Below are 14,089 nucleotides of genomic sequence, written 5' to 3'. Positions count from 1 at the left end.
TAGCAGCAAATGTCCTACTTTAAATGCTGCGGTTTTAACCGCAGCAAAAAAGGGGCATTATTTGCTGCGGTCAGAGGCAAAACCGCAGCAAATAAGTGGGCATTATTTGCTACGGTCTGAGGCAAAACCGCAGCAAATAAGTGGGCATTATTTGCTGCGGTTTTCCCTCTGACCGCAACAAATACTTGCTATTTTTTTTTCTTTTTTCGTTTTTTTTTTAATAATAATCCAATAATAATACAATGTAATAACAATGATTAATCCAATAATAATCCAATGATAATCACAAATAATCACCAATAACCTCTTTGTAATAATAAACTCTCGATCGTATATATAATATAATATTATGTACGTACATATAATATATATATAATATACATTAATGTCCTAAAAAATCTATAGTAATTACAATTTATCAAGGACAAAAATTAGCAAGATACGCGGCAATCTTGTCTTTTAATTCGCGCATCTCTCCACTTCTCAAAGGGCGTGTTTCCCTCGGAATGTCGTTTAAAACCTATAATATAATATAAAATTAAAAGATTTATATAAACATTAGATTTTACCAATAACAATTATTTAAGAATGTAACAAATAAATACTTACGGCATCTATATTTTCGACTCCGAAATCCTTCACGGATTTTATAATATCGTCCATGTACTTCAGCGTGTAGTAGCCGCAATCAACGGAAGTAGAAGGTTGTTGAAAGCACTAAGAGAAAATAGATGTTAGTGCCAAAAACGCTTAAAAACGCATAAAATCGCAACTTAATACGTAATTTCTAGCATATGACTATGATTTTCAATTCTAACCACTTCAACACAATAATATATACCAAATAGTATTGTGTGCCAAGTTTTGTACATAACAAACCAAGTTTGAGCTACTTTACGCGCGAAATTGACAAAAACGCTTAAAATCGCAACTTAACACGTAATTTCTAGCATATGACTATGATTTTCAATTCTAACCACTTCAACAGAATAACATATACCTAATAGTGTTGTGTGCCAAGTTTCGTGCAAAACAAACCATGTTTGAGCTACTCTATGCGCAAAAGTGCCAAAAACGGTTAAAAACGCATAAAATCGTAACTTAACACGTAATTTCTAGCATATGACTATGATTTTCTATTCTAACCACTTCAACACAATAATATATACCAAATAGTGTTGTGTGCCAAGTTTCGTGCATAACAAATCAAGTTTGAGCTACTTTACGCGTGAAATTGACAAAAACGGTTAAAAACGCTTAAAATCGCAACTTAAACGTAATTTCTAGCATATAACTATGATTTTCGATTCTATCCACTTCAACACAATAATATATAACTAATAGTGTCGTGTGCCAAGTTTCGTGCAAATCTGATACAAATGTGGTTGTATGAAATGAAGATAACAAAGGAGCGCACACAAGGCTGCATACAGACCTCACGACACAACAGCAAACTAGTGACCAGACCACATTGCACGACACGTGGAGACCAAACCTATGCATCCAGGACCTAGGCTAAAGTGAAAATGAAATCTTGGTACTTGGATCTAGCTATCAAGGTCCTAAAACCATTCTAACAATCCCCGTGGACTCCTAGAAACTGAGGTGAAGGAGGGATGCTCGACAGTTTGCTAGATCAGAATTGTCTAAGTGTTTGTGGTTGTTTCGTGTTCTTTTCATTATCATTTGTAGTTTTTGTCTGTGTCATTAATCAAAGCTTCCGCACAACATTAATCCTTGCATAACCAAGGCCTTAATCAACCCCGGTTTCGCATCAAAACCAAGTTTACTTTATGCGCAAAAGTGTCAAAAACGGTTAAAAACGCATAAAATCGCAACTTAACACGTAATTTCTAGCATATGACTATGATTTTCAATTCTAACCACTTCAACACAATAATATATACCAAATAGTGTTGTGTGCCAAGTTTCGTGCATAACAAACCAAGTTTGAGCTACTTTACGCGCGAAATTAACAAAAACACTTAAAATCGCAACTTAACACGTAATTTCTAGCATATGACTATGATTTTCAATTCCAACCACTTCAACACAATAACATATACCTAATAGTGTTGTGTGCCAAAAAACAAACCATGTTTGAGCTACTTTATGCGCAAAAGTGCCAAAAACGGTTAAAAACGCATAAAATCGGAACTTAACACGTAATTTATAGCATATGACTATGATTTTCAATTCTAACCACTTCAACACAATAATATATACCAAATAGTGTTGTGTGCCAAGTTTCATGCATAACAAACCAAGTTTGAGCTACTTTACGCGCGAAATTGACAAAAACGCTTAAAAACGCATAAAATCGAATTTGTGTACTTTTATTGCTGTCCATTTTGGAAATGTGGCTCTGGATGTAGATCCCATTTGTCCACGCACTTTTTTCATTTTGCTGAAACGCATGGGAAAAGTAATACTATATATATATATATATATATATATATATATATATATATATATATATATATATATATATATATATATATGTAACAATTAATTAAATAAAATTGGTAAAATAATTAATATTACGTACGCATTCAACAACGCTTTGAATTTTGTGTTGCGAGGCGGGCTTTGAGGTTTTTGTAATGAGTCGAAGACGTGCACATTGTTCGTCAAAGGACATATGACCAAAAGTATCCAATGCAAACTACAAACGCAAATTTAAAATCAACAAATTAGAGATTAGATGAAACAGCCCAAACTAGCGTAAATAATATATTATTATTGTCTACAATGCACAGCGGAAGACTTATAGAAGTCTGGGCTGAATCCGACCTGTGGTTCGACAACCACAGCAACCAATATCAGAGTATTTAAAAACTTTATATAACTGTAATACAATTACTTACAACCCAGTTATAAACTAAATTAATACATTATAAAATATCTATTTTTTAATACAATGACGTGATTTGTCAAAATATCATTATAAGTTAACCTTTCGAAAACGATGTCCTCGCAATCGCAACACATGACACATAAATGAGCAGCATATCCATCCGCACTAAAGATGGCAACCTGAAAGTGGATCTATCCCCTGTAAGAGATAGGCCCTACAAAAAAAAACGGTCAACAATTGCATTGTTGAGTAATCCAACAAACTACTACATTTGTATACAAGTCATTAACAAACATTTCCAAATCAAATTCCTTGTTCACTTGGTAATCATTTATAAACATTAGTTTATCCAAATGAAAACTCTTTCAAAAGTCCGTTTGGTATCGACATAATTACGGTTATGAACCTTTAGTTCATAACAAATTAAAATGCGGCTATAACTTTACAATAGCGTAAATCAAAATGCGACTACTACTTTACAAGTCAATAGCGAAACAATACGGCAAATGACAAATACAATATCATTTGCGAAACAAACAAACTTTATGTACCAAACGTATTTATTCAAAACTCATATTAAATCAATAAATTTCACAGCACTTTAAAACGTGGGAATATATGGACCGTCAGGAAGTAGGCTTGATCTAAATCCTGAGAACACGGGTGATCGTCATCACCGAAAATACGGTTCTTGCAAGAACGAAACGGGATCGGGGGCTCGAGACCGATCCGAATAACCATTACCTATTATCAAGCTATAGGATTTCATAATAATCCGGATATACATATCCGTTGCCAATTCCCAAAAACGGACATTTTTCAATGTCGAACATTTCAATATAAAACAAAACAATAATTCAATTGATTTTCTTTGAAATCAACAATCATACCTCCTTTTCATAATACAATATTTCAAGACTCGTATTTTATAAATTAGTAACATACAAAACATGCTTTTGTAATCTCATTAAATAAATACAATATTTAAAAGCTCATATATAAAAACGTATGAACATTCAAAACATAACTTGAACTTTGAAATACTTGAATTTAATTTAAAAGATAGGATAGTAGTTTGCTTGTGGATTACCTTCCTACACCATGAATAACAATCACTAATTAAAATACCAATCAATTCATATGTTCCCAAATTTATACTTGAACCAAACACTCATATTATTCAATTAAGATCCATAACCCAACAATACCAATCCATAAAGGGAAAACAATAAACCTAAGTTAATCTCAATTACTCAATAAATAACCTTAAACCTCCAATTTATTTTATACTTCCTAATCCCACATAATAAATTCCATTTTAGTACCATAACAGGACACTTGTTAGTAATTTGGTCATAATTCTCTCATACGAACTCATCTTGGGGCGATTCAAGTGCCTACGTGATCGCGACTCAAAGCTCTACAAATATCATGAAGACACTAGAACCCAAAAACAATCAAAACTATCCCAAAATAGCCAAAACAGAAGGTTCAGTATTGATTTTCATGACAGCCTGCGGGTATGCCACTGTTTTGAACATAACTCTCTCATACGAACTCATCTTGGGGCGATTCAAGTGCCTACGTGATCGCGACTCAAAGCTCTACAAATATCATGAAGACACCAGAACCCAAAAACAATCAAAACTATCCCAAAATAGCCAAAACAAAAGGTTCAGTATTGATTTTCATGACAGCCTGCGGGCATGCCACTGTTTTGAACATAACTCCCTCATATGAACTCGTATAGAGGCGATTCAAGTGCCCACACGACCGCGACTCAAAGCTCTACAAATTCTAAGCAGACACCAGAACCTAGAAACAATCACAACTGACCGAAAATGGCCAAAACAGAATGCTCAGTTTTTGAGCTGAAATCTCAATATCCAAATATTAAATTTCATACTAAACCAAATAACCCAAATAACCAATACTAATCAACACTAGCAAGAACCCAATTACTAATTAAACTCATATACTCTAATTAAATTCAAGTTGATACCCAAATTGAATCCACGACCCAAATTGAATCCACATACCAAACTACTTTAAAACATTCAATTAATACTTAAAAGGAATAGTTTGTGGATTACCTCAATCACCATTGAAGGACCCTTCAACTTTCAATCTTGATGAACTTCAATTTGAGTCACAAAATTCCCAAATCAATTTACAAAATCCTAACATTTAAATTTGAAAATAAAACAACAAAAGAAGGAAAAGTGGTTACCAACAATAAAGGAAGGAGGAGAAGTGGTTGCTGTTGGTGGTGGAGCTCGTGGCTGGGCTGCCGGTTGATGGTGGTGTTCGTGGGTCAGCCGTGAGTGAGGGAGAAAGGAGTAAGGTAGCTGATTTTGTTTTTGTGTTTGAAAATGAAGGAGTAAGGGTAATGGATGAGGATAAAGAAAGATATGGAGAAGGGGTGTGTCGGTTTATTTGTGGTAAAATGGGTTTTTATTTTTAGCTTTGACCCATAAAATTCTATTAAAGCCGTCTCATCGTAAGAAAGTCTTATATAAGACGTGTTGTAAGGGTACAATAGACGATTTATAAAATAAGTAATTAGTAGTATGAATAAGAATTGCATTTACGAATTTATTTTTCAATACTTTATTTAAATTTATTTTTATAAAGATAAGATAGTAATCAATTAATAAAATACAATTAAAATACACTTTTATCGAAGTACTCTTTATACGAATTTTATACATTAAATAAAATATACCTTTTTCTTGAAAATATTAACAAATGAAATACTTGAGTCAAGATTATCAAAATAATAATATTATTACTCGAATTAACATACTTGATAACCCCGATCAGCTTAAGCACTTATAATTAAGCTTTATTAAATGTAGTCTATTTTATTAGGTGATTTTAAAAATCAAAAGATAAGTTCAATTTCAAAAATAAAACTTACTCTTCCACATATGGAGCCAGAATGAATGTGTGTTTAGAAGCAAGGGAATTAGTCAAAGCAGTCTCAATGTATGCTCTGACGTCATCTGGATCATTTACACATTTACTACCCGAAATCGACTCTGGAAAAAACCATCCAATTTTTATTGGAGGTTAGCAAGAATTTAGCTCCTCGTAAGCCGCACTAAACTCAAAAATAAGAAAATTTTGTTAGTAATTCGGTCATTAAAACAATTAAACAACAATGCCTAACTTCTAAGATAATGAACATCACCTCATGTAGACATGGAAAAGAGCTATGTTCAGCATCTCTCCTCTTAAAAATTGCCCGATGTCACTAGGACCAATAATTACAAACGGGCTCTCTAAAAAGCAGTATTGCTCTTTCAACAGGTTCAGAATGAGTGGGTCCTCCTCACTTATGCGAGATGCACAATAATGCAGCCATTGGCAATCTTGAGAGAGATCTTTTAGCTCCTCATCAGTCAAAATTGGAGTGCTTGGCATCGACTTTAACCCAGTCGACACCTTTGCTGAGGAACCGACCTCTCTCCAAGATCCCTTTGGACTCTTTTGCTATTTCAATTTATACAATTAAATTAGTGTGAGCATGCAATTAAAAAAATAAAAAAATAAGGTACAATTGATTCTTACCATGTTAGTGAATCGGACCCAAGCATATGGCCATGTGATGAAACTACCTAGAGCGTGTGAGAGTTTCTCAAAGCTCCATGCTGGCATTGGAACCGAGAGTGAGAAATCTTCAAACCCCTTTACAATAGTTTCCACGGCCACACTGATGTGGCCACTTGTAACAGGCATTGAATGCACTGTTTGGCCCTCTTTGTTTGGCTGGGCCACACCATATGCAACCACAGTTAAGTCGCCATCACTAGCAACACCTAACTGAGGCAGCAAAAGAGAACAAGGAGTCGCCTCCTGAAAATTGTGTCGTTTAGTATAATAAGCATCATAATAAAATATTAAAACGCGTTGCAATTTAAATTAATAAGTGCTCATATATTTAAAAACTATGTACCTGTAGCACTGGCTCTGGAGTTGGCTCCGGATTTTAAGTAACGAAGTTTATGTTCTCCGGTGTAGGGTTTTCCCCTTCAGGGGTATTAGTAATGAGCTGGGGTGCTACGGGGGTAATGGGCTCGGGTGTTGGCTCGACTAAAGCGTTAGGATCCCCATGTTGACTTTCTTGATCCTCGACAATCAGGTTTGCCAAGTCAACAATGGGTGCTCCCATCTTCTGCAACAAGGCGGCCAGCTTGGCGAGAACGTCCTTCGTAATCTCCGCTCGGAGGGTTGGTACTTCATCCCGCAGCGCCGTTCGGGATTGAGTAGCAACACACTCTTTGCCGAATGCCTTCTGTAACCCCACGCGGACGCCTCCTTTTCCGACTACCCGCCCACTGTGGTCTTTCCCTAAGACCATATGCAATGCGTCAACATTGCTTCTTGGGGTGAACTCCCCCGTAGCTTCTTTTTCCTTCCAGCCCATCTGTTCAAATAAAAAGTGACATATATAGCAATTAGTATAAGTACATCAAAGCCAAAGAATACAAAACAAATCACACACAGCATTTCAAAACTCACCACAGCATTAGCAACCTTCTTCGTTCCCGGATCATTAATGGTAAATTTACCACTTGCATCTCGGAATGAAGCCCGCAATACCAATCACGCACCCGATCTCCAGCAGGAGTATTCACGGATGCGGAGGTAGTCGTAGATGAGGGCGTGGATGAACTTTGATTGGGGTATAAACCCGCATCCACCCACTCTTTCGGACCTCATCGTACATTTTCTGGCCCAAGCGATGGTAAAACTTCCTTTTGCTTGTAGAATCAGAAGCTTTACCACGCTTTTCCTAATTAATCAATAGAAATCGAATGTCATGTATTAGCTTAATGACTGAATTAAAGAAGTAAATTCAAATTGGTAAACTATAATATAATATGAAATACTTACAACTTCTATGAGAGTTGTTCTTTTGGCAACAAAGGCCTCCCAATCCCTCTTCGATATGTGACCCCATATTTCGTAGGGCATCTTCGAAGGTGATTGCTCTCCACCTTCGTTTCCCGTTTTGACCTTTTTGGTCGTACGGGCACGCCTCTTCGTAATCACGCCTGTTACTAGCTTGGATTTGAAATCTCTGAATCTTTCAACAATAGCTGAAAGAAACACATTCTTCTTGTCCTCATCGCTCTCGATGTGGAAAAGATTCTACAAAAAAAATTTATATTTATTACTGTCAATCAAATTAATTTTAAAATGAAACTAAATGAGTAAAAATAGTAAAGTTGCTTACCACAATATCATTCCATAGAGAGTTCTTCAAACCCTCTGGAACCTCGTTCCATGCGTGCAATATGGAAAGCTTGCGGATGTATAGATCCACTTGTTTTTCATATTGCCTACGCCATTTTCCGCAGGGTTGACCAAATGCATTGTATTCCAAATGCATGGGTTTTGTGACTTTGAGGTTTTTCGTAGGACCTCGCCCTTTTCTTTTCTTACTGGTAGTGGGAGCATCCATTGGTGGGGCGTCTTCAGTCTCAAAATCATTGTCAATCAGTTGAGCGTCTTCAGCCATACGCTCGTATCTCACAATTTGGTCCTCTTCGTTGTCATAACTACGATGCTCATTATCCGAGGTCTCAATCTCGGGGACAATTTCGTCTCTGAATAGATGCATTGTATATCAGTACCTGAAAGAGTATGAAAGAGTATGAATAGATTTATATTAGAACATAAGCTAAGTAATATTAAGAATATGACTATGATTTACAATTCTAATTCGTTCAACACAATAATATATAACAAATAGTGTTATGTGCAAAGTTTCATGCAAAACAAACCAAGTGCCAAAAAAACTTTAAAAAGCTTTAAATTCATACCTTGTGAATCACTTAATTCAAATGTATTCCTTCCATGTGATCTACACGCATATAACCAACATCTACATCATCTACATCATCTTGATCCATTGATTTTGGATTGATAAAGGGAGGGGAGTCTTCAAAAGCATCATATTCTTCCTCATCCTCAACATCACCTATACCAAGGATACTTCTTTTTTCCGGTACAACAATAGACCATTTTTTATCAGAAGGATCTACAATGTAGAATACTTGCTTGGCTTGTGTGGCTAGTATGAATGGCTTCTCACTATCACGCAAACGAGCTAAGTCTACAAGAGTAAATCCACAAGGGTCGTCATTTTTTATGCATCGTCGATTATTATCTACCCACTTACATTTGAAAAGACCAATATTGAAAGTAGAGTAGTCAAGCTCCCATATTTCATGTACCCGCCCGTAGTATACCAATTTAGCATCAACCGGCGCTTGATCCTTCGCACTCGCGTAAAATGTAGATGACGCCAAAATAGAAACCCCACTATTCTGTAGATACGATGACTTCTTGTCTTGACCCTCAGTCCAAAATGTGAAGCCATTGACATCGTAACCCTCATATTTGTTGACATCATCAGGAGGACCAAAAGCTAACCACTTAACAATTTCGGATACACCCTTGAGTTCTTCGCATATTACTCGATTATGAAACCAATTAATAAACGTCTTGTTATGCAACTGCATCAATGCCCTATCTCCTTTAGAAGAATGTTTTGCGTGCAATATATCAAAATGCTCACTCAAAAAAGGATGAACTTCTGGAATATGATGCAACACATACAAGTATGCTTGTAGAAGGCTTTCTCGAGGAGGTGTGACCGATTTGGAGCCAATTGTTTCTTTTCCCTCAAGCCTTCCTTCATGTCTAGAGGTGGGAAGTCCAATAGGCTTTGCCATGGCCAAATACTCGGCTATAAAGTTACTAATCTCATCGCTCACAGTGCCTTGAATCGTACTCCCCTCGGGTTGTGCTGGATTCCTCACCTTGTTTTGTAAAACACCCATGTGTCTTTCAAAAGGATAAAACCACCTTAAAAAAACTGGACCCAAAAGCTTGATCTCACGAACGAGATGGACAATAAGATGAATCATAATGTCAAAGAAAGAAGGTGGAAAATACATCTCAAACTTGCACAAAGTTACAATCACGTCGAGTTGAAGTGCATCAAGTTTAAAGGGATAAAGAACTTTACTACAAATTGTGTTGAAGAACAAACATAGCTCGGTAATAGCATATCTCACATGTTTTGGCAATATTCCACGAATTGCAATTGGTAAGAACACTTGCATCATTACATGCAATCGTGAGATTTCATGCTTCCCAACTTCAGCTCACCATTTAGGCTCACAAATCTCTTCATGTTGGATGAGTACCCAAACGGAACCTTAATGACATACAAACACTCACAAAATGTCTGCTTCTCTGCTTTGGACAATGTGTAGCAAGCTGGAGGCAAATAAACTTTGTCATATTACTCATCTTCTTCTTACTGCCACCAACTTCATCAGCTCTATTTCTTTTCTTACTCACCTTAACATGTGCCCACAACTCCGGACGAAGACCCTTACATTCAAACCAATCTCGCACGGCCCTAACATCCTTTGTCTTACCCGGAATGTTCATTAGAGTCCCGTGTATGGCATCGCATACATTTTTTCTATATATGCATAACGTCATGACAATGCCTAACCTGTAGATCTCTCCAATATGGAAGCTTCCAAAAGATTGATTCTTTTTTCCATAATCGGTCTTCACCTCCTTGCACTTGCCCCGTTTTACCAAATACAATCTCAACTCCCTTAACCTGTTCATAAACCTCATAACCGGTCAACGGTCGACGAGCTACACAGTCCTCAACCTCCCCGTTGAACAACTTCTTCTTCTTACGATATTGGTGGTCTCGTGGGAGGAACTTTCGATGGTGCATGAATACATGTTTGCACTTAGGAATCCATGTGGATTCCATGTCATCGATACATATTGGGCATGCTTTCTTCCCTTTGTTCTTATACCCCGATAAGTTGCCATATGCCGGAAAATCATTAACGGTGCATAAAAGCATTGCACGCAAGGTGAACTCCTCATTAGCATATGCATCAAACACTGAAACGCCTTCATCCCACATCTTTCATCCCACATCTTTCTCAAATCGTCAACGAGAGGTGCAAGATACACATCTATGTCATTGCCAGGTTGTTTAGCACCCGAGATAAGAAGCGAAAGCATTATGTACTTATGCTTCATACACAACCAAGGTGGCAAATTATAGATCACTAAAAGTACCGCCCAAGTACTATGTTGAGAACTAAGATTGCCGAATGGGTTCATTCCATCCGTACACAGTCCGAGCCTTAAATTACGAACCTCATCCCCAAAAGTCTTATGCAACCTATCAATACTCTTCCATTCCGGAGAATCAGATGGATGTGTGAGCAAGTAACCTTTCTTCACCCTATCTGCATGCCACCTCAAATTTAACGCATCTTTCTTTATAGAAAAAAAGCGCTTAAATCTAGGTATTATTGGAAGATACCACAATACCTTAGCCGGGGGCCCTTTAGCATCCCGAGCCCCTTTACGCTTGTAGCACGATAACCCACACCTAGGACACTCTTCTAAGTTCTCGTTTTCATTCCGATACAACACACAATCATTCGGAAACGCATGAATCTTCCGGTACTCTAAGCCGAAAGGACACATGAGCTTTTTGGCATAATATGTCGACTTTGGAAGTTCATTTCCCTCAGGAAGCATCTCACCTAACGCCTCTAATAACATTGTGAAACTAGCGTCACTCCAATTGAACTTTGACTTAATGTTGAAAATTGTCAACACTGCTGTTAGTTTGGTGAACTTTGTACATCCAGGGTACAAAGGCTTTTGAGAAGCCTCTGTCAACAAGTCAAAAACACGAGGACGTTTTCCTAACTCATCCTCGACTCCCTCCATCCTCATCGACATTCTCTTCATTTGTCTCATACCCATCAACATGATCTACTACATCCTCATTGACATCGTCCACATTATTGACGTCCTCAACAACACTTTTCTCTTTGTAAACTCCCTCCTCACCATGCCAAACCCAAACATGATATTGAGGCCTAAACCCACGTCGAAGTATGTGCTCCCTAAGGATATCAACACTATCTACCTTTGATACATTGCCATAACTGACACATGGGCAATAAAAACCAACTCCCCCGTCCTAACTTGATGTTCAACCGCAATACTACAAAATTCTAATACGCCATCAATAAATTCCGACGATTCAATGCTTCCATACATCCAAGAACGATCTTTTGTCATCCTAATTAGTGTGATTAATTGATTCAAAACAAAATTAATACACAACTTTTAAACATATATACTTAACGAACTCTAACTAACCACAAAATTAAGTAATAATCATTCATTTAACACTAATTAACCCAAATAATAACACAATATTTTTTAAACTGTCCAAATGATGTTTATTGTAGTAACCATAATTAATATTCATATAAAAACAATAAAAATCAAATCACATTCATAAACTTGGACAACTAATTAATATTCATATCAAAAACTCATTCATTTAACCATAAATAAACCTAATTAAACCTAACTTACAAACTATTAAAAAAAATTATGATAAATTTAAAACTTAAAAACCACAACTACATACACAATCATAAATAAAATGAAGAAATTACTTAAAAATATAACAAAACATGATATATATGATAAATTTAAAACTTAAAAACAATAACAACATACAGATTCATAAAGTATGACAAATTTAAACCTAATTTACAAATCAAAATGAAAAAAATACCTTGAATTGTCGTGGGTTTTGGTGGGTTAGTGTATAACCTATACAATGAAAAAAAAATTAGTATAAAAAAAACTAAGCGCCCTAAACGTACACAATTAATGAAGCTTGAACAATAATGGGTTTGAGAACTAATAAGCTTTAAAAAATTATACCTTGAAGAAGAGCAAGAACTAAGTCCAAATTTAGTGGGTTTTCGTGGGTTTAAGAAGAGCAACAACAATGTGTACAACGCAGTTTCAAGAAGTTGATGATGAAGAAAAGAAATAAGAAGAGCAAGAATGATGATCAAAGAAGAACAAGAACAAAAAGATGATGAAGAAGAAAGATTGAAGACAGTAATCGAACAAATTATGATGAACAAGAAAACCAGCAGTTTCAGTAGTGAGTGAATGAAGAAGTGCAACATTCGTATATGTAAACAATGAAAGCAGTTTCGTGGGTTTATGTTTTAACGTTAACATATGGCGGGTTTTTGAAAATACAATTTGTAACACCCCTGAATTTCAGACCCTTCAGGGGTGTCACTTGTGGAAATAAATAATTATTTAGATAGGAAAAAAGAAAGATGACGTTTGAAAACTTCCAAACAAAGTCCTACGGAAATTTCGGCAGCATCTGCCTTGAAATTTGACGCGCCGAAGATTTAGACAAACGATAAATCATCATAATGAAGAGGCATCAATGGCCTCGTAACAGAATCATGGCGGAAAGGTCATCGCCAAAACCTCTGTCGACATGCTAAGCATGGATCGTGGTTCCCATGTAAACGCTTGGGTTTTCCAAGCAAAAAGGTAATCCACTGTACAAGTCATTCAAGATACTATAACAAAATATAAAACGATATAAATCTTTGCAGCGGAACGAATTACATCAAAAGGAGGACTCATGCCTCAACCAAAACATATACACTTTCAATTCGAAATCACATGCAGCGTCAAAAATGGTTCGAACAGGGCACGCGTCAAGGTTCTCACTCGATCCCCCCCCCCCCCATATGCAATGCAAGGAAACTCCAAAACCTGCAAGACCTATCTACGACGTCCCTGCTGCTCAACGTAAAGTCGTGGACCAAACGTGTCATAGCAGGGCCATCAGAGACAAGCCGTCAACAAGGAAACAAGCAGTACACGTCAGTATCTAGCAACAAGTTATATGTGCAACCAACAATCAATTCAACGAGATGAGAGAAGATAGACACTCCAATGTATAAAAATCTACTCCAACCATTCCTCATTTCTGTGCACTTCTCAATGCCTTCACCATTTTCTATTCCTTCTTTAATTCCACGTATTATCTTTTGTGACTAGAGGCCACCATATTGGGGTTTGCAAGACCCACATGGCAACACCTCAGCCAAGGGCGGTGACGGCCATGCCGGCGCCCAATGGCAAGTATGATCATACCCCCGTACAGCGACCATATATAGATGATCCATGCCTCCGGGAACTAAACCAACTGGGGTACCAATCCAGTGGAGTCACAGTAACATCCAACTTAATATCTCATCAATAAGGGACTCATTCCCATTCCATCTCATATAATCCAACATTCTACTCTCGCGATATCAG

The 14,089-nt window shown here is 36.8% G+C and overlaps 1 protein-coding gene across 2 annotated transcripts; it reads right to left on the bottom strand.

Moving 5' to 3' along the window:
* Positions 1 to 268: 268 nt before the first annotated feature.
* On the bottom strand, positions 269 to 5,280 carry LOC130815843 (uncharacterized). 2 transcript variants are annotated; one of them, XM_057682346.1, is made up of 7 exons: positions 5,088 to 5,280; positions 4,951 to 4,994; positions 2,957 to 3,071; positions 2,549 to 2,665; positions 2,335 to 2,407; positions 610 to 717; positions 269 to 520 (listed from the first exon to the last, which is right to left on the bottom strand). In XM_057682346.1, exons 3-7 carry the CDS (start codon positions 2,989 to 2,991, stop codon positions 419 to 421), a joined length of 435 nt encoding a protein of 144 aa, XP_057538329.1. In that variant the 5' UTR covers positions 2,992 to 3,071; positions 4,951 to 4,994; positions 5,088 to 5,280; the 3' UTR covers positions 269 to 418. The 2 variants fall into 2 exon arrangements, with proteins under 2 accessions (XP_057538329.1, XP_057538330.1); XM_057682347.1 differs by lacking the exon at positions 2,335 to 2,407 and having other exon boundaries at positions 273 to 520; positions 5,088 to 5,278.
* Positions 5,281 to 14,089: the final 8,809 nt, after the last annotated feature.

The sequence above is a fragment of the Amaranthus tricolor genome, chromosome 6, assembly GCF_026212465.1.
Source record: "Amaranthus tricolor cultivar Red isolate AtriRed21 chromosome 6, ASM2621246v1, whole genome shotgun sequence".
Lineage (NCBI taxonomy): Eukaryota > Viridiplantae > Streptophyta > Magnoliopsida > Caryophyllales > Amaranthaceae > Amaranthus > Amaranthus tricolor.
The sequence above is the reverse complement of the archived record's forward strand: the minus strand, read 5'-3'. Positions and strand labels throughout refer to the sequence as shown.

What these genes read in the sequence shown, in the direction of transcription:
- LOC130815843 (XM_057682346.1), bottom strand. Translation starts at nt 2,991, where the DNA reads ATGTGTTGCGATTGCGAGGACATCGTTTTCGAAAG. An exon ending in GAGGACATCGTTTTCGAAAG is followed by an intron (nt 2,666 to 2,956) that starts GTTAACTTATAA and finishes TTGCGTTTGTAG; the next exon opens with TTTGCATTGGATACTTTTGG. An exon ending in GAGTCGAAAATATAGATGCC is followed by an intron (nt 521 to 609) that starts GTAAGTATTTAT and finishes ATTATATTATAG; the next exon opens with GTTTTAAACGACATTCCGAG.